This window comes from Mercenaria mercenaria, chromosome 4 (assembly GCF_021730395.1).
Source record: "Mercenaria mercenaria strain notata chromosome 4, MADL_Memer_1, whole genome shotgun sequence".
Lineage (NCBI taxonomy): Eukaryota > Metazoa > Mollusca > Bivalvia > Venerida > Veneridae > Mercenaria > Mercenaria mercenaria.
The window spans coordinates 21,931,492-21,957,702 of record NC_069364.1 but is presented as its reverse complement, the minus strand read 5'-3'; the positions used below and the strand labels follow the sequence as shown (position 1 = coordinate 21,957,702).

Genomic DNA, 26,211 nt, shown 5'->3' with positions numbered 1-26,211 from the left:
GTGTTCAAATTTTTTACCAGTCAGTACGATTTTTTTCTTTTTCAACAATGTTTCAGTCATATAACGACGGTGTCTACTTGTAGCAGTGAGCACAATGACCAATCTCACTAGAATATCACGTTGCATCATACCCTACCCATTCGCATTAAACTGACACCAGACTGACCAATCCTAGCACTGTCCTCTTAATGCTGAGCACCAAACGAGGAAGCCACTAGTACCATTATGACGCGGCAAGGTGTTGAACTTACGAACTATCTCATTCTATCACTAGCCTACCGATGCGGTTTTCTTTAGCTCACACAATAAGCTGAAACATAAGCTGTGATTACAGAATTAAAATTCCCCGTGAAAATGTCCACTTTATTCCAATTGATTGCTATACCAGGGTACAAAATAGTTTTTCAAAACGTCTAATTGTGGAAATTTAGGGGTTTGTGTTTTCAACAGGGTGATACGTCATAACGTGATAACATTTTTAGCGTTTTACATAAACGCAGAAATTGATTTGCTTCTAGTTTACAAAACAACTTCCTAAGTACAAACAATGTATCTGTTGAAATGAATAACAAACAAACGGAATACCCCCACTATATAAAATGTTTCAAAATATCTAAGTATGGAAATTCCTATGCTGTCATTTAACAGTTTATTTAATAGGAAGTTTCCACATCAACCTTAAACAGTCAATAACGATAGAAACAAAATTCTTCGAATCTTTTATTAGGGCACGTTATTCATTTTCAATGAAAATTTCTTCATTATGATTATTATAAAATTTCTTCTCTGAATTTAACAAACTTAACAAATAAATTTCCAGTTAAATTACTATTCAATATAGTTTGCACTATTCAATGTAGTTAGTATTACTCGACCCGATTCAGCAATCATATAAGAAATAAATACTAATTTCACTGATTCAAAACTGCCATCTGTTTTTATTCAGGTCACATTGACTATTGTACGGCCCTTTCACGCATTAATTTAGCACTCAAATCAGGGAATTCAGAGAAAATGTTAATAATAAAATAAATTAAATATAGAAATTCATTGATTTTCAACCAAGTGTGGTCTATATCTTTCTGAACGCAAACAAAATCAAGCTTTGATTTTTTAACATTCAAAATGTGTTACTGACACCAATAAAAGCTAGACTGTTCTACGTGATATTTAACTGTAAATGTAGCTCTATGAAACATTTCAGCGAACTTAATATTTTTAAAGAGGATTTACTATTTAAAGTTACGTATCTAAAAATAAACTATTTTAGTGAATGAAGCGCATCAGATATCTTAATCTATATTCTCTGGTTAATGTACTGCTTTCCACTAAGATGCAGATTACAGAATAAATAGAACAGTTGCTTATATTGCCTGCAAATGTCTCGGAAGGATGAATAACAAAGTAGTAAGTAGTTTTTTTAGAAAGCTTTTATCAACAACATGAAGGAGATTTGTTTGATAAAAAATCTGAGCTAGACAATTGAGCTGTACAAATTTTCTGATACTTGGACTCAATCTTATATTTTCTGCTTCGTCCATTTAATGTTTACTGATAACAGAGTTCCGCTTAAGCCGGTATTAGTGAACATGGGGAGTGTTGCACATTTCATTACTTCTCATAAAAAGACATGCAAACCGAGCCTGCTATTATTTTTGCTCTGTTTTCGTTCTATACTTCAAAGGGGTTTTCTTAATAGATTTTACTGTTTAGTTATATTTCTTACACCTGCAAGTTTATTTTGCAGCCGTGGTCTACCTGGTTCAATTTGTATTTTTTTCATTGTTTGTAAATCATTTGAATGTGTGTTGTTATTGATGAAAGAGGCCTCTCCGATAAACTCTAGATATGATTCAGGGTGAAATGGTATTTTGCCAATTACGTTTTTTCACTGGAGATACAGTATATGGTAACAACAATTGGATAAAGCATTAATTGTCATGAATAAAAATGTATATATATATATTTGGAAGACTTGAATATTTGTCTTTCAGAATGGTGGTCATTTATCAAGGCATGAAACATGGGTCTATAATGGGGCAAAAATAATTAAAGTATTTGTTTTTTATTATGTATGTCTAGTTTTAGCAGTATTTTTTTGTGTGCATAAAATGTCCGAACATACTAGTATGGTTAGTAAAAGTAAAAAGGAGCTTAGTGTCTCTTTTATCTATTTTGAATCTCTTAATTTTTTGTGGCAACAAGTTTAAATTATTTCATGCTAGAATAGCTCGAATATTATTATATGGATCTGCAATATGGGGTTTAGACTGTTTGTTTGTATTAAAATGAAAAGGAAAGAAAATGTATATTTGTAAATGGGTTATATCAGTTCTCATTAGATGTCGCAATGTAGCTGCCGTTGGTGATTGTGAAAATACTCTATGCAGATTATAATATCGAACCGTTGTATTAAGAACTGGTGTAGAATAATAAATATGGCAGATTATAGATATGTTTATCAGGATGTTTATATATTATGGTAGTATTTTATATGGTAGCGACAGTAAGAGTAAGTGTATAAAGAAATGGATCTGGATACGTTAAGGAAAATCAGAATTGCCAGAATCCTTAATTATGTTTATGCCAGTGCATGTAGAGATTGAAATATCAATATTTACATGAATGTTCAGACGACTGTGATAAAAATGCTTAGCTGATATCTTGTAGGTATTAAAACAAACATTTTATATATTCAAGTTAACTTCAAGTTCATATATTATATATCAAAAATATAGATGTGCTTTTAGTGCTCTAAGAATATCTTCACACCCATTAATGGTTGAAAATGGCAGGAATGTTGTTAAAATAGAGACAGGTTGTCTTTATATTGATTTGTTCTTTGTGCAATACACTTAGAGAAAAGTACATACCTAATAATTCTGTTAACATCAAAATGTTAATCAATTCAATATATTGTTGTTAAAACAGTAAATGTTGCTATTATTTACAATGCACTAAAGTTACGTTTGTCACCGAATTATACAATTTAAATTGGGTGTTATTTTATGTTTTACATATTTCATGACAATTACAATAATACTTTATGTTAGGTTTGATAAATACAGCATCATTAACGTTACAGCCAAGATACTGGTATTGCCTTGACTCGGCAGGTATTAGGGCAAAACATATTATTTCCATATTTCGTTTCGCAAGATACATGGACAGGCAGGTATTTTCAAAATTGAAATTAAATTCAAATTTATTCCATTCAACACAAACGCTTTCTACTAATATGAATGATGGTGCTAGAAGTCTAATAAAATAAATGATTTTGACTACGGTAACCTAAAATTGGAAACATCTTCAAGGTCAATGTTATTTGCCGCAATCTCTACCGATACTGCTTCACTAAATATATTGTATGGCACGTGCATTTATAATATCAATACTATTTGAAACAAGCACTGTAAATCAATTACTCCCATTGTGTATTAAAGATAATTAAAGTTTTTTAACTGCACAATGCATGAAAATTTAATGTGAAAAATCGATCGTACCATTATCTGTTACAGAACAAAAGTTAAAACAGTTTAAACCGAATGATGTTTATAGAAAAATATTTTTGCTAATAAACACAACATTTGTTCCAGAGTATATTGACAGCAGGGCATGTGAAATGCGAGTTTTATAAACAAATATATTGCCATAACACACTCTTTTACGGTTTATCAAAGAACTCAAATTCATCAGGTTGTTCTGTTTAGGTCTAAGTGCTTATTCAATTTGAACAAATTTTAGTTCAGAAAATGTACTTAAAGTCTAGAGATGGTACCTAAAAAAAATCAAATTCATTTTTACAGATTTTGTTTAGAGTGAAATGATAGCTAAGTGCGCCAATTTATTAAAGATATTTATGTTTTTCTCCTTTCCATGGAAAAAAAGAAACATATTTGATATTTTAAAAAATAACCTTTTCAAAATATCTGACTCTTGTATTGACAGTTTTTCGATGATTTTGGGATTTCTCAAATTATAGTCTATATCAAAAGTCTCCACAGCACGATAAATTCAACAGAGTATAGTGTAAGTTTAGTCTGAAAGAGCCTATACTTTCTTTTGTCTTTTAGTAAATTTAAAATCCAAGAACTGCAAAGAGTCTAAAAGTCATGAAAAAATTCTAAGCGAAAAAAGGACATGCTTTTATTATAAGCTTACCAAAACCAAAAATTGACCTGAAAGAAGTTATTAAAGATTTTGTAATGTAAACGAACCCAATGCATTCAATTCATGGTGATAATTGTTGATATAACCGTAAATATTTAGAGAACCCCAATAAAAATAATTCAAGTTGTGTAATATATCTGAAGTAACCCGCATACCTTGTTTACAACAATAAATAAAAACCCTTATAATTTATTTAAGGCAGTGGACCTGTGACGAACATCGTCAAATAACGTAATATCTACATTACGCTTTTTCAGCATTTTTCGTTTTTCTTGGAAAGAAATGCTCGTGTTCAGCTATAGTTCCATCAAGGGAATGTTGAATTGCTTAAAATACATAATAACAATGAAATTGTCATTACCTTTCCACTACCTTAAAATGTTGTAATAAATTTGATGACAATTGCATTTTGTGTTTGAAGCAAAATACTACTGAACAGCCGGAGAAATGCTTCAAAATGAGTAACACTTTCAAAATAATTGGTTGAAATGATAAATATAACAACAGTCTACCTACGCTGTTATACATACGTAATACCAATTTAACTTTTTTTTGTAATTTCTTATAGTTCGATATATACAATTTACATTTAAATATATTAAATATTGTGTAAACCAAAGTATCATCATTGAGAAAAAATAACTTTGGCTAAAACAAAAATTAAATAACGTTTCTTAATGTTGTGAAATTTCTTTAAAGGCATTTATGCATTATTTTACTTTATTTTGATGCACTACCAAACTTTCTAGTAGGGACTCAGCACAACATACAAAATAATGGTCAGTGTAAGCCATAAGAAAAGTGTGCATTTTGTATATCGAATACAAACAGATTAAAACAAATTAATATAGGTCATATTTTGTCTGCCTCATCGATTGGTGGGCAAAGGAACTATTTGATTTTTCTTTAACTTTTGACCACTGTTTTATGTCTGGCTTCAGCTTATTGGTCAGTTCAGAGATGTTCCCCCAGAGCTTCTCGGGTATGTACCATCACTTTAAAGTCTACGCTGTAAAAGACGAATTCAGTTTCATGCAGCAAGAGAAACGTACATTTCAAATACTGCATTCCTGCGTTTATTATTATAAGACATTTTCCGGATTTTTAAATAGTTGCTTGAATGTTTCAGACTAAACAAATGTACATACATGCAAAGTATGACTAAAGCAGTAAACGAATTATTTGATAGTTTGTATATAGCAATTTTCCATGTAAGGGTTTACGTAAAACCTCATTTACGTCCATAAATTATGTATTCTTTTATGATCGGCAGCTCATTTCATTGCTTAAGTATCAAAACAGAAGCAGGAACTATTCAATGAATTATTCATTTCATAACAACAATAAAGGTTATATCCGTTCTTTTCAATCAATTTTCTGCGGAACGCTGTCAAATGGCAAACAAGCAAGACACTTGTGTATACGTATAAAAACCTATTACCTAACAAATGACTGACACAGAATGAGTGTAGGACAATGCCTGATTAAAGGACAGTGTAATTCTAGAAACGGCCCCGTTTCCTTTAATGAAATATATTTGTTTATAATCAGCCTGTGTATTAGTACATTATGCAATCTAGACAAAACATAAGTAAGCGTGCTAGGAACCTGTTTTCTACATTCAGCAGAATCCTTAATATTTGTTATGTTCTAGCAAGTCAGTCAGCATTAATGCCAAATGCATGACTACTAGAGAAATACAACTAAATTTAACGTTATTTTCTTATGGTGGTACTCAGTAGTGTATTTAAAAACCAGCTCGGGTGATTAATGTCCGTTAACAGGAAATACATGTTGACCTTTCAAACACAAGCAACAGATTGACGTTCCTGTTTCGTTTTATCAATTGCACCGTAACATTATGCATTTTTGTAAACAAGTTGTATTGTATCCAAAAAAAAATAAATAAAAAAAATAGCGAACGATATACTGTAAGGAACAAAGAGGAATTATGTATGAATTTGATTTTCATTGATTTTAAACAAACAAAAAAAGATAAAAAAATGTACGAATCTTCTACATAATTGTAATTCTTACGCGTTTATACTACAGGAGAGTTATCTTACATCCGAGGTGTAAGACGAGGTTCTCAAGCAAAAGTTAAAATACTGATATGCAAGAATAAAATCAACTATGAATACAAAGTGCTTATAGAACTATTTTTCTGCGTTTCTGTACATGTAGTTCAGCTGTGATTTCACGCAGTACATGTTTTAGTAATCTTCTTTCAAAGGCATTGACCTCTAGATCCTACGACAACAAAAATTGTTCCAGGATAGAGTTATGGAAACAATATTTAAGTGTTGTTATTTAGCAAATAGTATTGCGGATATTATTATAAGAGCGTCCATTGCATGGATTGTCAAAACTGCAAGCAGTGGATTATTTGCAAATTGAGACGACCTCGTCAAAAACTACTTGAATTTAAACCATTCAGAATTTTACACCAATGTACTAAATACCGAGGAGACGACATGCAATTATATCGAGGTACATACGTTTATTTAATATATTCCTTAGAACAGTTTTTGAATGCACATTATTACACTTTTTTGTTAATTCATTATCTTAGGGTTTTATTTTTACTTAAGTACATATTACCCTTTTATTAAACAAGTGTTTAGAAATTACATTATCTATACACATATACATTATACAAGTGCATAAACCCGGAAAACGATAACTAATCGGTGGGTCGATACCTTATTCATCAAATATGACATTCCTTCCGATTTTGATGAAACTTGGTCCAACTATAGCGCTATGGTTCCTTTTTTGTTTTTCAGTCGTCTTGGCAACAATAAATAATCAGTGATGACGTCACGAACGTCGCAACGTAGGGCGCATAAATGCCCAAAATCCGCCGTAATAGGTCTTCTAAAATATCTAATTAAGATTTAAAATAAGCGAAACTTCACAATATGATACTTTATCTAATTCACATATGGACTAGTGTGTTTTTAAGTGGTATCGCACCACATTACAACGGACATTTATAATTTTATTGAGCAACCCATTTCCTTCTGATTTAAAATTTTGAAAAAAAATCGGCAAATATTCGCAAAAATGACATCTTTAAAAATCTACAGGCCCATTAAAAGTCTGATTTTCAGCACAAGTGAACAATTTGCAAATGAAATGTCAAATAAAAAAGGGAACTTTACGTTTTCAGTTTTTCACAATATTGTGTTGAAGACAAACTGTCCTTCCGATTTTTGGACTTTTGGACGTAAAACGCAACGTTTTATCGACGTTGCTTATTGTTTGCATCGTTGTGCTTTGGACATTTGCATTATATCTTAGGTCCATTTCAACTGTATTCATGAGCCAACAACTTAGGGAAATTATTATGCATCATTGACGCACTACCAGCTATCTGGGTTTCACGCAAGAACATTTTCCTTCCTTTTTAACTACAAGTCGCTACTTAACCGACCGCGATACACGGAACCTAATTTTGACATCACCGATCTAAGAAATATGATCTTTCCTTTTATTTATGTTCATTTAATATTTCTTTTTTTTTGTCTCGTTCCCGCTGAATTTGCAGTCAGTGTTCTTAATCCCGCCCTTCATTCGCACGTGTATTCTGTCTGGCACGTTGCGCGTATGAGTATCTTAGTAATGGCCGTTTCGCATACGCACCAAAAACTGAACCGGGGAAAAAGAAATAGAATATAGCTAAATGACATCGAAGCAGGCCGAAACGAAAACATGCGTAAATTGAGTATTTTTTTTTTCTTGCATGTAAATCACTTTTCCCTAATATTAGTCGAATTTTTACATGCCGCACGACTACTTAAAACAGGCGTACAGAATTATCGTGCAATTCCACACAAAATCATATGTTGATAAATCAATGCTACCGATTTCATTATCCAATGTCGACGGAATTGTTATATCGTCATCATCGATATTAAGGACATATCTGCCTCAGGTATTTTGATATATTTGTGAAGCACTAGCCGATTCGGAAACCTTTTTTTCCACAACAAAATGTATAAATCTCTAAGAAAACCAACAGTATAATATTCCCAGCAGTCATTCTCGTTTACAATTATGTGAAGTCACTAATGTTGCATACAATTATATTTACTACAGAGTTAAGCAAATGTTTTCTCTTCTAATACGTGGCTTAACATGTATTTGAACTACATTTTTCAGTTAAATCGCTTATGCATCACTGCAAAGTTAAACTGTAAAAAATCGCGAACATCGGTTTCTTTAAAATACCTGCATGCTTATCTGATTTGCAATATGAACTTATCTTCTGTTAGTTTCCAGTCATATTTTACCCCCAGACTAATGTAAATAATAGACAGACCTATCATAAATAAGTGCATTTTTGCAGTTAGAAGTATTAATGACAAAGCCAGCATCGTAAAAAGAATTTTTTTAAAAATCTACATTACGCTGAAGTAAAACAAAAATGTGACATGCGAAATATTTCACACCTTTTCCAAAATATAACCAGTCTTACATTTTTTCCATTATAGGTTAAACAGTATGGAGACAAAAATCACAAGATACTTTCACGTTTAGCCATTTAAAAACACTGGTCTCCAGCTTTTCGCTTGAAGTCAGTCAAGTTTTGACCATTAGAACACGATTTTTTGTTTCTAATCTGTCTTAAACTACAAAATCAAGAGAGTAGTTTTAAAACCTTAAGAATTATAGAAATAATTTTTGATATCTATGTTATTTCTTGTTTGTTGTCGTAAGATAATGAATTAACAAAAAAGTGTAATAATGTGCATTCAAAAACTGTTCTAAGGAATATATTAAATAAACGTATGTACCTCGATATAATTGCATGTCGTCTCCTCGGTATTTAGTACATTGGTGTAAAATTCTGAATGGTTTAAATTCAAGTCGTTTTTGACGAGGTCGTCTCAATTTGCAAATAATCCACTGCTTGCAGTTTTGACAATCCATGCAATGGACGCTCTTATAATAATATCCGCAATACTATTTGCTAAATAACAACACTTAAATATTGTTTCCATAACTCTATCCTGGAACAATTTTTGTTGTCATAGGATCTAGAGGTCAATTATCCTAAAATCAACTATGAATACACAGTGCTTATAGCAATATCTATAATATCGTGATCAATTCTTGTTGTTACGGTTCATCCTGCAACAATAAAGCTTTGATGTACGATAGTTTAGAATGATAAAGATTTTACTGTCACAATGGTGAAAAGTCAACACCCTAGACAGTCATAAAAATGAATACAGCAATCGATTGAACTCGTTTTCTGCTATTGCCTTTTTGCAGACGACAAACTAGGACACATACTGGCATTTTAAAATTAGATTTCTATATAGGTACGCCAATACATAGCCGTAGTAAATTCCAATAAATAATAATATATGTATATATGTAAGGAAAATTCCGGTCATTACTATTAAAAAAGATAAAAGGTAAGGATAGCACAGAGTACCCCAAACACAGCCGTAGACCCATGCATCGCAAAATAGGAATAATATTGTAGACGGGTAGCTTCAAAAATTAAACAAGTACATTTTAATTATATGCAAAATACAGAAAAAAGGGGGCGGGAAGGGGTAAGGGGTAGATTAAAGGAACGGATGTTGGGAGAAAGTGGATCAAGGATTAATATTCAAGAGGTAAAGTCACACTCCTTAAACGCAGTAAACCTTCGGAAAAATTGCAATATTGTGAATGTTGTCATAACGTGTTTACGTCGTAAATAATCAAAAATGAGTTAAAAAGTAGGAAATATAGCTCATTTACGAAGTCAATACCTCCTCACACATAGCATCTCACTCGAGCACTTGACTTATTATCAGTAGCTGGGACTTCTTTCGTCAGTACATTGTGTACCAGTCTTTCGATCATACAAAAATGCTTCAGTAGAGCGCATTTGGAATTGTTTTGTTTTTCAATTCATATTCAAAATCTGCTTCATAATCAAATACTCCTCTTTGTTAAGTTTTGAATCATTGTACTTTTGAAAACATACTTCAATCAATCACCGGGGCAGGCAAAATCGCGTTTAAAATTTGGCACTTTATTGCAACGATTTTAAAAATAATTGAGCCGCGCCATGGGAAAATCAACATAGTGGGTTTGCGACCAGCATGGATCCAGACCAGCCTGCGCATCCGCGCAGTCTTGTCAGGATCAATGCTGTTCGCTAACAGTTTTTCTAATTCCAATATGCTTTAAAAGCGAACAGCATGGATCCTGACCAGACTGCGCGGATGCGCAGGCTGGTCTGGATCCATGCTGGTCGCAAACCCGCTATGTTGGTTTTCTCATGGCACGGCTCAATTAAGTTTAAGGTAACAATAGAAGAAACAATATAAGTCCAGAACCTATCAGAAATATACTTATCCCTTCTACCATACACATGCAAAACTTTTCTTATGTCAGGCCTTTACAATAATTATTCCTAGAACAACATTCTGCAAATTATTGTTTGTTTTCTTTCAGACACTGTATTATAATCCTGTACTAGATTTGACATTATATGAAATGTATTTGTTCAAGTAATATGCCAACAATAAAACCTATTTGTTCAGGCTAAGTGACATTCTTCATGTGTTGATAGATTTATTGGAATGGGTTGTTTAAAAATACATATGTTGTTCAAAAATATTTCCAGTATTGACCTATTATGTGTATTTTTTTTTCAAACATAATTGTATTTTTGGAAGCGTCTTTGCTTATATGCGCCGGTCCAGCGAGATTGGCAAGGCGGCAATTAGGATAAACATTTGAAATTATGTGACTAAACTTCGTTTAGTCTTAAACAAGCGAGATTTTTTTCTTGCTGCTCACGTGATCGGTATATCCCGGTTTAGGTGAAACGAATTGGCCCCTTGCCTTCCCCCGTTTCTGTATTCATACACTATTTCTACAAAATTGTAGAATTGAAATTGTAGGGGTCTGAAGTTTCTTTCGTGCATTCTTTTGTAAAGTACATACACAGTGCAATATGATTAATTATTAAGATATTTATTACGCCATAGTTTTATAATAATTAGCTGAATTTCTATGGATTGTTATTTTTAAGCCATGATTCAGATTAATTAATTATTCAGAAAATTGATAAGCATTGTCATTGATGTATGATATTGTCAGTTGTACAAACATTATCAAATACAGTTGGGAAATATGTTTCAAATGAAATACTGTTTTAAGTGTGTTACTCATAAAATCCCTCCTATTGTCTTCAATTGAGAAAGCAATATAAAGCCACCCGCTGAGAGGAATCCTGCTTCAGCTCAAACCTAGAGTAACTTAAACACTAACGTGACTAGATGTTATTCATATAACTATTAGAAATCAACATTTCCAAGGCGATAAAAGCATGTAATAATTAACTGTCAAGTAATTATTTTAACATATACACATAACTCAAAGTTTACTCTCTTGTCATATTTGTGCACTTAATTTATGATAACTTAGTTTGGCAGGATTTCATTCCTGATGTGCTCTGTAACAACTTTATATAAATCATTGAAACTTCACACATATCTTTTTACTCATTAAAAAACTAATTTAGATAATTCAGGAATGCTTCACTGACAATCATGACCCTTTCATCAAGAATACTTTGTTTAAGTTTTCTGTGCAACTTCGTATCAATCTGTATCAATATTAAAACTTCGCTCGCAAGGTTGCCGCCCTACCAGATTTTTTTTATAATTACATTTGATGACTCTTGGTTGAATATATTGCATAGTATAAGCATTTCATGACTTTTGAAATTCGTTTACGCTTTAATAATAATCATAACATAAGGCTTCCTGACATCAAATAATAACAAAGTAAGCTAATGTTATGCAAATGATGTTTCATTTTACTTATAAAATGTGGTTCAACTGACTATCAAGCTGTTTCTCTGTTGCAACTATATTTATATGTCATTAAACTTCTTACAATTCTTCCTTCTTTCGGTTGAATTATTTAAGAAAGTTATGGCTCTTATTGCGACATAGAAAATTTAGTTTTTCATGCAATCACAGTTTCAACAGACTCAATCATGAATTATGAAAACGAGTCTTCTATCATTTTGTTTGGTTGTATTCTATGCTTCCACATGATCGTCATACATATTTGAGCCGCGCCATGGGAAAACCAACATAGTGACTTTGCGACCAGCATGGATCCAGACCAGCCTGCTCATCCGTGCAGTCTGGTCAGGATCCATGCTGTTCGCTAACAGTTTCTCTAGTTCCAATAGGCTTTGAAAGCGAACAGCATGGATCCTGACCAGACTGCGCGGATGCGCAGGCTGGTCTGGATCCATGCTGGTCGCAAAGCCACTATGTTGGTTTTCTCATGGCGCGGCTCATTTTATTAACTATCACAACAGCAATCTTTAAGTGCCGTGTAGCGACTGTATAAAGTCTCCCCGTATTTGGATTTAGTGTTGTTATACTTTCCGATCCTTTGGGATTATCACTGTAAAAAAGTTCCGTTTAAGCCAGTGCTAAGGGGTGTGAGAGGTGTTGCACATTCCAGTACCTTTCATCAACAGACTCAATCAAACCCAGTCTGCTGTTATTTTGATTAGTTGCATTCTGTGCTTCCAAAGGATCTTCATACAGATTTATTATATATCATATTTCATTGAACCTACTCACAATGCTTCCTACGCATCAAAACTATTTATATATTCAAATTAAATAATTGTTTAATTTAATGTAATTGCTGTATCCCGACTTAAATTGTTGAAATCACTTAGCCAATCAAATCAATTTCCTTAATGAGCTTTGCCATATGTCTTGTCTTAATTTGTAAAGCTCATTTGTTAAGTATATTGATCCAGTGAAACTTTAGACCGAGTCGAACGCACCTTCAAGTTTTGCTTACAAAGGTTACTGTCCCCGTATTTTCAACTTCGTTTCACACTTTTTATTTGTAATGAATGTTGTCTTGTAATCCCTCTTTATAGTAGTTTTATTATAAGACTAATTTTATGAGTGTTTCAACAAATGATGTTGATTTGTTTATATTCTCTCTGATCTGTTTACTTCTAATACAGCGTCGGTTTATTGTCGGCTTGGGTTGATGTGCGGCCCTGCGTTTGCGTGTCATGTTAGTTAATCCACAATACCATTCCGGATTTTCCATGCGTTCACGTATTCACCGTTTGCGATTTCGGCATTTCGGAAAAAGAAAATATTTGAGCCGCGCAATGTGAAAACCAACATAGTGTCTTTGCGACCAGCATGGATGCGCAGTCTGGTCAGGATCCATGCTGTTCGCTTTCAAAGCTTATTGCAATAGAGAGAACGAACAGCATGGATCCTGACCAGACTGCGCGGATGCGCAGGCTGGTCTGGATCCATGCTGGTCGCAAAGCCACTATGTTGGTTTTCTTATGGCGCGACTTATTTTTCATAACAACTAGAGAACGCTGGAATCGCATACGAAGAATACACACTCGCATGATTATATCACAATGGCTTCCAATTCCGCAAATATGTGCATTTGTATAAAACACATGAAATATAATATTTTCATTAAATATATTGAACAATAACAACCCTAGCATATTATTACCTTTAACTTCTTATTTATTCATTTAGATTTTTAGTATCCGCTGCTATTTTATGCAAGCCGTTAGCAGAACTTATCACATTAGAACAGTAAAAAGTCAAGAGTATGATGTTAACGGATATATTAATGAGTTTTATGACTCGACGGAAATGTAAAAACTTTTGACGAAAACAAACGTGTAATCCCCCTTTTAGAGCAGAGATTCCACAAACCTACAGTAATATGAAGAAAGAAGTTTTCGAGGCTTATTTAATAAAATACTGACACTAAAACAGATGTTTTGACTCTCTGATCCAGTAATAAAGCTTTCACACCGTTACGAAATCAAAACTTTATTTCAGTATCGCCGTGATTTTGGATTTTTACTAACACTATGGATACAATTAGGGGTCGTGTTGATATCAAAGATATGCAGAGTCTTATTTACAAATTTCACTGTTAGCATTAAATACATTGCCATTTCTAAACACAAATAAGATAATTAAATTATGTAAAGTTTTCCTTACAGCATAAATCATTAAGTGCTAAGCTAGTGTTTAATACAAAAAAAATGTAAATAAAATAATAAATTGTAATAATTCATGGTAATTTTTAACACGGTTCTGTAATGATATAATCAAACTTGTATACTGTAACTAATGCATACGCTACGTCGCATGAAATTTTGAAGGAGGCTCACACACTCGCAACCAAAACGCTTTCGCCCTGCCATAAAGTACATCGACTACCTTTCTTTATATTTCTTATCAATTTAAAAGTTAAACCCTGAAAGGGCAAGGGATGCCTCGCAATAAGATGATTTAATATGACAGCCATTTCAAAACGCTGAAAATAATTGTCAGATTCGACCACTACTTAAAACGATATTGCAGAACATTTGAAATTGAAAAGAATGACTGCTCATAGAAGCAGCATCTTAGTGTGTTTATGACATCAGCAGCTGTAAGGAATTATAATTCAATTAGATGTCTAGAAATACAATAAATTTACTATTATATCTTATGTTACCACGGAAACAAAATGGTTGTCATTTAAATGAAATATTGAAATGTTCATTACAGTGTCATTTTAGGGCAAAATATCATTTTAGGTCAATAAGTAAAATGTCTTCACTTCTCGAAATGATGTAAGAAATTTAAATTGACAGAATTAACATTAGAAAGCCACCGCCTTTCGTTTTAAATTTAATATTCTGATAATTTCGAAAACTAGTATTTTTATACACAAACTCAAAATGCCTAGCATATTACATACAAATTTAAAATGCTGGCAAAATTGTTTTAAATCTGTCTTCGCAGACACCTTAGTACTGAAGTAGACATATCAACTATAATAATAAGTAGGTACCAACTGGCAACATGTCGACGATGCTTTCTGATCCCTAACTGTGACCTTGACATTTGAGATAGGAACCTGGGGTTCATGCCATTAATAAACATGACTCCTCAATGTATGTCAAAGTAATGGGCCGGACGAGATCTGACATGATCTTTGCCCTCCAACTGTGACCTTGACCTTTGAGATAGGAACAAGATTGTTCCATGCATGTCAGTTATGGTCCGGACAAACAAACCCGGACGGACGCACGGAGGGACGAACGCACGCACGTTTATACACCGAACAGCCATTTGGACAACTATGTATTCGCTTGATTAAAAGGCGCGAACTTGAAAGCCATATATACAATACACTAGTTTTTAACCTTAAGAATGCTGCCAATTTTCCCTATAAAACTTATTCAAAAGAACATCTATTACTATTGCCTTCTGCTACTAAATTACTTTTGTTTACCCTCTTAAAATCAGTTCAAATTTATTCTGATAGAGAATTTAAAAATTATCAGATAATTAGAATTAAATCAATTACATGCCCTTTATTATTGAAAGATCACGCAACAAATTAATTTGATTTCTGATTTTGATTATTGCTGCATGCACCTTAATTTACACTACGGAACTGTATTTCAAACGGATAGCAATGTACTTTTGCTCTGGTAGTCACATTTGATATTCTCGATAAAATTAAGCTCCAGACCATGTAGGAGCTTACGAATGTACCCATAAAATATGTATCACTTTCTTATCAAAGGCTCATCTCATGGCTTTGTTGCGTAATAGAAACATAAAAGATTCAGTTCATATGAGAAATAAAGATCATATCCGCCTTTTAAATCTACTGTCTGTGGAATGCTGTCACGCGGCAAACATGTAGGGTGTTTGTGTTCAGCAAGTTATCAAAGTATATAATTTACGAACTAATTGACAGCCATATTTGGATGTAATGATACTGCAAGTGTAAGAAAACGCATTGCTTGTTTCACCTGCCCCATTAAAAGTAGAAGTCACTTGTGGTTTTGTGCATTATAAGTTATAGGCAGAATAACAATCAAACTATAAATGTACATGTATAAGCAGTACGCGCGGATTCTGCAGTCTGTAGTATCTGTTATATTTGACATCACGTGCTGGTAAAACATTAACACACACAATATGACTTATGAGAAAGAAAACTAAATATATCGACGGCGATGATTCTTTACTGGCCAATATCTAACCCTGATGCTAATATCGTTCTATATCGTTCTAATATTTAGTATACATATATATATTAAGCAAAACCAGACTGTCATTTTTGTCATGAACTGAAAACGTCTGTTTTGCAGTAAATCGATGTAGAATTTTAATGAAGGCACTCATGGACTTGTAAGAATTCATCATGTGCTTCTTGGAACGTAGCTACTCCTATTAGCTATTTGTCCTTGCCCTTAGAACTTATCAGCTGCATTGGAATTTGTCAATACTCTGACAATTTTAGTAAGAATTTACAACAACATGTTAGCAAGACGTTTGGACAACTTGAAGGCTAAGAACGATGATGAAGGCAACTTATAAAAGAAAAGTTATATGACAAACTTATACGGATTCTGCTGATGTGTTAAACATTTTTATTGTCAGACAGTGGTTTAAAATCGAACTGTACTGCTCAAATCCTTTTAAAAATATGTTGTTGATTTGTCTGTCTAAATGCACAGAAACGCTAAAAGCATTTACCAGAAGGTAAAGTTAGCGAATATATCTCAGTTAAGGTTTTATATGGAAAGAATGAAAACAAACGTCTCTGAAGTAGACATATATTGATTATGGGTGGACGGATAGCTCAGTGGTTTGCACACTGGCCTTCCAATCCTGAGGTCGGGGGTTCGATCCCTGGCAGCTACTCGGGAATTTTCAGAAACGCTTTTCAGTGTTTCCCACCCAACTAGAGGTGTACTGGTCAGGAACCCAGGCAATCCTTGCGTGTATCAGTGCTATACACTGGGCATGTTAAAGAACCAGGCTGTCTATTCGCAACGAGCTAGGCTAAGTTAGCCGGACAAGCCTGTATCTGATTTCTGATCTTTCTGTCGTGGTAGCTTTGTCTGGTCAGATCGCTCTGTGTCTGTACTAGTAGAGGATGAATTATGCGCCCTGTGTGGCTGCATTTTAACTATGTAAAGCGCCTTTGAACGTGAAATTGATCATGAAAAGGGCGCTATATAAATCTGGTATAATAATAATAATAATAACGAAAGTAACAATGATTAGGTCGCCTAAAGCTATTCTGAATTATATGCTCTTTATTACGAATAAAAAACATATCACAAATTGATTTGACTTTTAAAATTGGATTTAAGGAACTGTACTTCCATGGGATTGCAAATTGCAGAAATCATTTTACCCTTGTTTCTATCTGAACAATTCAAAATCATGAAATATTTTTTCTAGATTCGATTATAATTACAATTAAATGCTATTAATGTTAACTTAGAAACTGGTCGACATATCAGAAAGTCATAATCTGCTTTCTGAATGTAGCTGTTGCCACCGGACTCTTTGTGCTCGTTTTTATACACATCTAAATTAAACCACTCTCATTCAGTCCTCATTTGATATTGATTTACCTAAAGGGCACCGTAAGAACGTGTTTAAAACTGGTAGCACGGGAACCTCTTCGTTAATGCTCATTTTACATCCTGTTTGAACACCCCCAATAGGTGTGCAACAGACTCTTATATTGAACTACATTTTGCGTAATGTTCATCAACTATGCCGTAGCAAAAGGCATTACTTCGTTCAGTTCTTCCGCTAAAAATGGTTGCAGACGACTTCTTTTTTATTTCGATAATTGTTCCTTGAAACTCTGATTCATAATTATGCAGTCTGACCGAGTCTCTGACTAAGCACATGACATACCTTTGGTGTCATCTATATCATTATCGCGAGTACTTCTTGATATTAGTAATTGTGTTTTCTGCTCTCCAATATCTGTGATAATAAATGTATGCAGATTACAGAATAAAAGCGTCACTTGGATACAAAATCATTTGACTGACAATCATAGTCTCGTGGGGAATGCATTGCAAAGCTGAACAAGTGGACATTTTGTTTCTGAGAAACGTTATATCAGAAAACAAAAAAGCCGGTTTCATACGTAAATAAAATATAATTTAAACAACTGTTGCATCTTTGGTTATATTTATCTATTTTGTTTCGTGCAAGTTGTAGCTCGACTGGCACACGTTCAATTCATTACCTCAAGCCGGAACTCTCTCCAGTGTTCCGATACTGATTATTTTGCATCACATGTCTTAAAACCGTTAATCTCACAATCACTATCAATCAATAACTCCCGCTGTATATCAAAACTTTCTAAATCATTCTAAATAGAGCAGTGCGTGCTCATTTAATATGACAATCGATCGCACCTTTCTCTGTGACAAAAGCTAAAATATCATTGTAAAATGTATTTAAATCAAATGAGGCTTATGTTCCTGCATTTTTTCCTTTTCCGATAAACCTACATCTATTAAAACCACGTCTTAATGTGAAAGCAGACTGCACCTTTATCCGTGACAAAAACTAATTAAAAATATCTTCGTAAAATATATTCAAAGCAAATGTGGCTGATGCACCTTAATTTTCCTTTTAACGATAAGGCTACATTAAAATCAACTTTACGGCACTTTTCCTACAAGTATGCAAACATGTCATCGGAAGTGCGATTTTCCCATAAAAACCCATTGTGAAAATTGACCGGAAGACCAATATTCCGGTTACACAAAATCAAGCAAACAACCGTATTTTTACTTGTTGAATTTAATATAATGAAACTCTTTACTGTTGTAGAATATATTTGTTCAAACGTGCGGAACTATCATAAGTAATGTTAAATATTTTATAATGTTTCAGTGTGTATAAATGTACACACTTCAATATCATGCCAATATCTGGTAGTAAATGTCACATTTGATATTCTCGATATAACAAAGTTCCAGATACATGTAGGAACTTACGAATGTACCCATAAAATATGTATCACTTTATGATCAAACGCTCATTTCATTGCTTTGTTGCGTAATAGAAGCATAAAATATTCCCTTCATATGAGAAATATCCGTTCTTTTCAATCTAATGTCTGTGGAATGCTGTCACGTGGCAAACTTGTAGAGTGTTTGTGCTAAGCAAGTATCAAAATGTGTTATTTACAAATTTTTGGATATAATGATACTGTAAGTCTAAGAAAACGGCCCTGCTTATTTTACCTGCCGCATTAAAAGTAGAAGCCACTTGTGTAGCTTGTGTATTAGTGCGTTATAAATTAATGGCAGAATAACAATCAAACTACATGTATAAGCAGTATATTCTGCAGTATCTGTAATAATTGATATCACCTGCCGGTAAAGCATTTACGCAAGCAATATGACTTACTAGAAAGAAAACTAAATATGAGCCACGCCATGAGAAAACCAACACAGTGGCTTTGCGACCAGCATGGATCCAGACCAGCCTGCGCATCCGCGCAGTCTGGTCAGGATCCATGCTGTTCGCTTTCAAAATCTATTGCAATTAGAGAAACTGTTAGCGAACAACATGGATACTGGTCTGGATCCATGCTGGTCGCAAAGCCACTGTATTGGTTTTCTCATGGCGCTGCTCATATATCGGCGGCGATGATTCTTTACTAGCCAATATCTAACCCTGACGCTAATATTTGTCAACTGCAAAGATTCCTTTGCCATTTAGATTATACAAAATGATCATAAGAATATATCCAAAACTAAATCGCCACAAACCATAATATTCAAGATATAACTTTTTTGCTGTCAAACACATAGATAATGAAAAGCTACTTTTATTTAGAAATAATAATTGCATGGTTGTTTCCAGTTGTAAAGGTTTGCAATCTATATCTTTGATGTTAAATTAAACGTTCTTATTCATTTCATGAAGCTGTCAACCTCCCAGTATCCACAGTCTGCAGCTATGAAATATTGCATATTGAAAACGAAACTATGATAGCAATAGGTATTTATTTTATAACATCATTCCGTTATTGTTGATAATCCTGCGATAATGAAGTAGTGATGTGCAATAGTAACATGTAATGAGGCCTTTTCTCTTGTGAAATGTCAGTGTCCGGGATAAACATCGAATCGATCGAAGACGACAAACTTACTGTCATATAGACTTGTGAACTTTTCTCAAATAAACGTACCTTTGTCACTGTTTATTGCATTTGGGCTGTTCTAGATAATCATGCAGACAGGAGTAGGATTAAAAGCAATGCAACCGTGCAAATCGTTTCCGTAAAAGGTATCCGTTTGAATTCTAGAAAATGTGACAAAAGCTTAATGGATATTGAACCTGTGTCTTATTGCTTTCTCGAACGGAGATTTCTAAAGCTAAACAAGCAACACCTGAAACTATGTATACATTATAGTTAAGACGATAAATTTTAAAAAGTAAGAATGGACACATTGCGCACAGTAAACACAGCCGGTGCCAGACATTGCCATGCTGACCTTCCAAAAATATAAAGAAATATCCGCCATTAGCAAAACGTCGTCAACATTATTGATTTTAGTGAATAATGGTTTACAAACGATGAAAACTGAGGACAGTTTCAAAAGTGCTAATGATGTTTTTATTTAAGCCTACTATATTACATCGACTGAGTTATACCTTTTCACTTTGCCTGATGGCCGAGCGGTTGATTTCCAGGAAGCGTTTGCGCCTTATTATGGATTTTGGAACCCAAGATCTAATTTCTAATTCAAAGGTATTCGAATGCCCGACCTTCGGAGCAGGAGACCGACGATTCATCCCTGCATTCCTAAGCCCTTCTTACATCTGTGCTTAAGTTATCAAAATTACCTACTGCAAAGGGGAATGACATCAAATTAATTGGTTGTGCAAAATTTCCTAAACTACCAGACACAACATTGTCATCATATGACAGTTTTTTCGTAAGATCAAAAGTGTGATAAAACTTCACTCTAGGAAAATACAAACTACCTAAGTGTTATGCATTGTTATAATTTTTTTATTGAATATTCAATAAAGTTCAAATAAGAGTTTGAAATATCGTGAGATCATCTTTAATGTTCTACATATAAGTAACTCTCATTAAGCCTAAGCATTGCAATCCTGTTGACATTAAATAAAATGTACTTGTTTATGTTCTTCATAACTTCTTATCGTTACGGACCAACCATGGTATCTTTTCGTTCAAAGCTTCTTGTCCTGCTAGAAAAACGAGGTTCACAAAATATTCCAACAACGCTTCTCCAACGTCCATCATGCACGCATTCAATAGCAACTGCGCAGTATCCGGAGTTTGTTGTTCACTGCTTCGATCTTTATCAGGCATTCTCGGCTATTGCGTATGAACAAAGTCCGCGTAAATTAGATTTCTTTTCAAGAGATAGAATGATTTTAAAATGGAAGTTATCTAATTGAGACAGACACTTGAAGCTTGCATTCATTTCTCTTACAACAAAGAGAATATAGCTTAGTATTTTTATTGAAAAGCGTTTACCAATTGAAAAAAACGCCAGATTACTAGAATTAAGCAGTTATAGATGTAGCTGCCCGTCTTTTTGTACATGACCTTATAATACAAATTTTCATATATTTCTCTAACAGTCTAACCACAATCTGTCTTTATTCAGGTGATATGCGCCGATATATGAGCCCTATCTCTGGCTAGTGAATTCCCCCTGAATTCTAGCGCTATAAGTTAATGTGTTTCGATATACTGTGAAATCATTTAAATTCGCTGGCATGAAATTTCGCGTAAACGTGAAGGACTGTTTCGCGCGGGCTTTTATTCGCGCATTTCAAATTTAGAAAGGAAACAAAATAATTAAAAAATAATAATAGTGCGGTCTTAAATTCGCGCATCGGTCCTAGCGCGAAATACGCGAAAATTCGTCCTACGCGAATAAAAATGATTTCACAGTATGAGCGCTTAACACAATAAATCTTAGCTTGTAACACATTAACTTTTAGCACCAGAATTAAGAGGAGTTAACAAAGGAAGTTATTATTTAATTCGCTGGTGTGTAACGAAAATGTCAGAGATAGACACGAGTCAGTGAGATGTCATATAAGAGTCGTTTTTATACCGATTAAGCAAAGTAGTGTACAGATTTTACGTTGAATGTTGAACAGAACTCTTAAAATAAAAACACAAAAATAAATGTAAACGTTCCTTGTTTCTCGATTAAGTTCCACAATGCATTCCTTATTCACAAAATGCAATATGAGCCGTGCCATGAGAAAACCAACATAGTGGCTTTGCGACCAGCATGGATCCAGACCAGCCTGCGCATCCGCGCAGTCTGGTCAGGATCCATGCTGTTCGCTAACAGTTTCTCCAATTCCAATAGGCTTTAAAAGCGAACAGCATGGATCCTGACCAGACTGCGCGGATGCGCAGGCTGGTCTGGATCCATGCTGGTCGCAAACCCACTATGTTGGTTTTCTCATGGCACGGCTCACTATGTTTTCAAGCACTTGCATGTTCTTCTCTTGAGTTTCACAATGCATTTTATGGCCTAAAAGTGTTTCGAAACAAAAATGGTCTAGTTTATAGTATGATTTATTTGTTTTCTAGAAAAGAAATCTGCACGCTGTTCGATCATACGTTTATTAACTCAGTTGGGTAAATAACGTCCAGTATAGTCGTATTTTTATTAATCCTATCACCCACAAAATTAAATAATATTGCTAGCTGACATACAAAGAGCACAGAATATACATATTTATTATTGGCACCGTCAGCTCCTTCTTCCTTACTCAAATCCATCAAAGGTATGTAGTAAAAGTGTTCGTCCTCCCAACTTTTGAAAAAAAAATACACATATAACATACAGCATTAATAACTTTAATAAAATTGTGTTCAAAACTAGCTTTAGGACTGATACACTGTTTTATAAACTATGATTCAGATTATGCTTTTCTGCCATTAGTGTATTGTTTCGGTATTAGCATTATCAATTACGGCTGGGAAAACGGCATATGAATTCATGGATTTCAACATAATATGAATAGATATTTTACTTGATTAATTGGGATTTATTTTCGTGGGTTGGTGCAACCGCGAGGTCCACAACAATACGTCCCCTACGAAAAAATAATGATTTCGTAGCAATTATAACTTTGTCATAAATGCACGAATGTGTTACGTCGATGATTAAAATGTTTATTCAAAAATAGAAAGGTGGTTGAGTTAGTCTTTTTTTTTTTGCATTTGGTCATCTTATTCATGCACAACAGCCTTCGTGATAATTAATTCACAATAACAGCTTTAGACACGAAATGTATTGCTGAGGAGAGGAACACGTTCTCTAATTGTAATATTTATTTTATTATGTATCTATCGTATCAGGTGAAAATGATTAAGGTGTTATATTGCCATATTTTTCATCTTTCTCTCTCTCTCTCACACACACTACCAAGAAATCATTCCTGCTGTATATATGAGCCGCGCCATGCGAAAACCAACATAGTGGGTATGCGACCAGCAAGGATCCAGACCAGCCTGCGCATCCGCGCAGTCTGGTCAGGATCCATGCTGTTCGCTAACAGTTTCTCCAATTCCAATAGGCTTTAAAAGCGAACAGCATGGAGCCTGACCAGACTGCGCGGATGCGCAGGCTGGTCTGGATCCATGCTGGTCGCAAACCCACTATGTTGGTTTTCTCATGGCGCGGCTCATATATAGTTTAAAAGCATTTCAAACAAACAAATGCACAAACATTTGATATGAAAATTGATTGCACTCCTCTCTTTGTACTTGAAATAAAAAAAAAATCAAATAGATTTATCTCTTTGGCGGTAAATTTGTTTGTTTGTTTTTCTGAAATGAAAGTCATAACGATATTTAAAAGAGAAACATTCAGGGTTTTTACGGCGGATAATCACCTCTTCACAACAAAGGTTGTTGCCTTTTCTGAATATCATCTCCGCTTACAAAACAGCAAGGTTTTCAAACAAAGTTATTCTTCGATTTTACTCCTCATTTGAGAATTCTACATTTCCCCTTAACTGTGTTAAATTTTACTACTTTTGAATGTGTACGTTTTATTAAATCTACGAAACAGACGAAGATTCTTTATACAACCATCGTTCACTGACATATAATTTAAAGCATTTGTTGCGAACTTTGTTTTAAATTGAACGTTATACGAAGTGTCCAACTTTCCCCTTACATGGCACACATGCGTTCATGTCAATATCAAGACATGGATAAACAATTTGTCCGCACGGTAAAATATATTTGATCTGACTAGCAACAAGAAGTCATTTATGTCCATAAATTATGTATCACCGTATCGTCGCTCGTTCATATTATTGCCTTTATACAGCATAATATAAACATAAAATATTCATTTTATGATTAATTTCGTTATTTTCAATCAATGAAGCGCTGTCAAGTAATAATAAGCAAGTATTTTGTGCATACGTATAAAAGATATTTCGACGGTCCAATTTACCAAACACAAATTACTTGTGGTGATATTGTCTTCCAAATCCGAGGACACAAACCCAAGAGGAAAATCCTCATTCCATTCAACGAACGCAGTCGCTAATACAGAATAAAATTTGGAAAGTTGATCCCTCAGAAGCATCGAGAACAAGGCAAACAGTGAAAATTGCAGACTCGGTTTGATCAAGTTTGGTAATGAGCAGTAATGGAAAATGCAACACTGCCCACGTCCCCTAGCACCGGCTTAACAGTATTCAAGAAAATATAACAACACTGAAATGAAGTCGGGGCGACTTTTACGGCCGCCACAAAGCTCTTAACAACCGCTGTTGTAAAGTAAATAAGTAATAAATAATAATCAAGTAGATCCCTTGGAAGCGCCGAAAACAAGGCAAACATAATACTCTCTTTGTCTGTCCAACAGGTGTAACTAGAGCAAGGAACATCCAATGACAGTCGCAAGAAACCTAATAACTCGCTTTATATCAAAATGACCATTGAAGCTTCAGAAATTAGTGCCCTTTAAATTTGAATTAATTATTGGATATATTCCGGTTGGGTAAGATTATATTTACCTCTAAACATTGCCTATAAAAGAACTCATAATTCAAAACAATTCGCCGATACTTATTCTGCATTCACACGAGAAAAAGAAATTTAGGAGAAAGACTAGACTTTAGATGCTGGTCTTATATTCAATATATTCTGCTTGAATATCAATTGTACGTGTTAAGTATGAGATGTTTGTCACCACATCCTATATTAGAAAGCTTTGGTTATGCTAAATTGAATGTTGTAGGGTGTCAAATTATTCAGCTAATGTATAAATATTAATATTACATATTAACATATAAGGAAAAATGCATTAAGTAAGAATGCTACAATGATGAATCAATGACATGCAAATGTTTTTTTTAATAATGCGTATTCAGAAGCTAATTAATAAATATCACAAATATATATATGTACCTCCATACGCTCGCATGACTCCTTCCCGTTGTAAAATTTGGTCAAAATACCTTTAATTGTAAATTGTTTATCGTATAAATTATAATGAATCAATCACATTGTGATAAGTTTTTTGCCGAATAATCCAAAGTTTTCAATTTATTTATTCCAAGGAATGAGCGTTTATATTGAATATCCACAATAAAGACGAAAATCTTTAAAGCAATATTTTTAACAACACAGCGTTATTGTTCTATAATTCCATCTTTCAACAATAAATAGCTGCGATGTACTACACTACAACCCAATGATGCTTTTTACCGTAGTGTTACTGTGGTGAAATGTCAGCACCCTGGATAATCGTTGAAATGAACACAACAATCGATCGAACGAGCAAGCGTACTGTCATAGAGCTCTGTGGGAATTTTCTGGATACACCGCAACCTCGTCACTGTCACAGCATCAGGTTTGTTCCAGATATGCAGTAAGATAGATAAGTACCCAGCACGTGCGGTTCAGGCAGTTATTACGAGTATGTTCTCTAGTTTTAGTTCCAGTAAGTGCAATGAAATATCAATGATTCTTGCATCAAGGTTTAGTTTTATGTCTAGATACCTAACAAATATATAAATATTGCACACCATATCTATGTTATTCACCATTCGATATATTTACTTACGCAAAATTGGAGGTTGCTTCATTGTTTTGAATAATATGTCATGTACTTCTCCGGCTACATAT

The 26,211-nt window shown here is 33.9% G+C and overlaps 1 protein-coding gene across 1 annotated transcript in view; it reads right to left on the bottom strand.

The window, feature by feature from the left end:
• Positions 1-25,894, bottom strand: part of LOC123551162 (synaptotagmin-6-like) — a 56,448-nt gene extending 30,554 nt beyond the window's left edge. Inside the window, exon 1 of the mRNA XM_053540691.1 lies at positions 25,492-25,894. Coding sequence (XP_053396666.1) covers positions 25,492-25,507 — 16 coding nt within the window. The 5' untranslated portion in view covers positions 25,508-25,894. The remainder of the gene's footprint in view (positions 1-25,491) is intronic.
• Between the last annotated feature and the right edge of the window lie 317 nt (positions 25,895-26,211).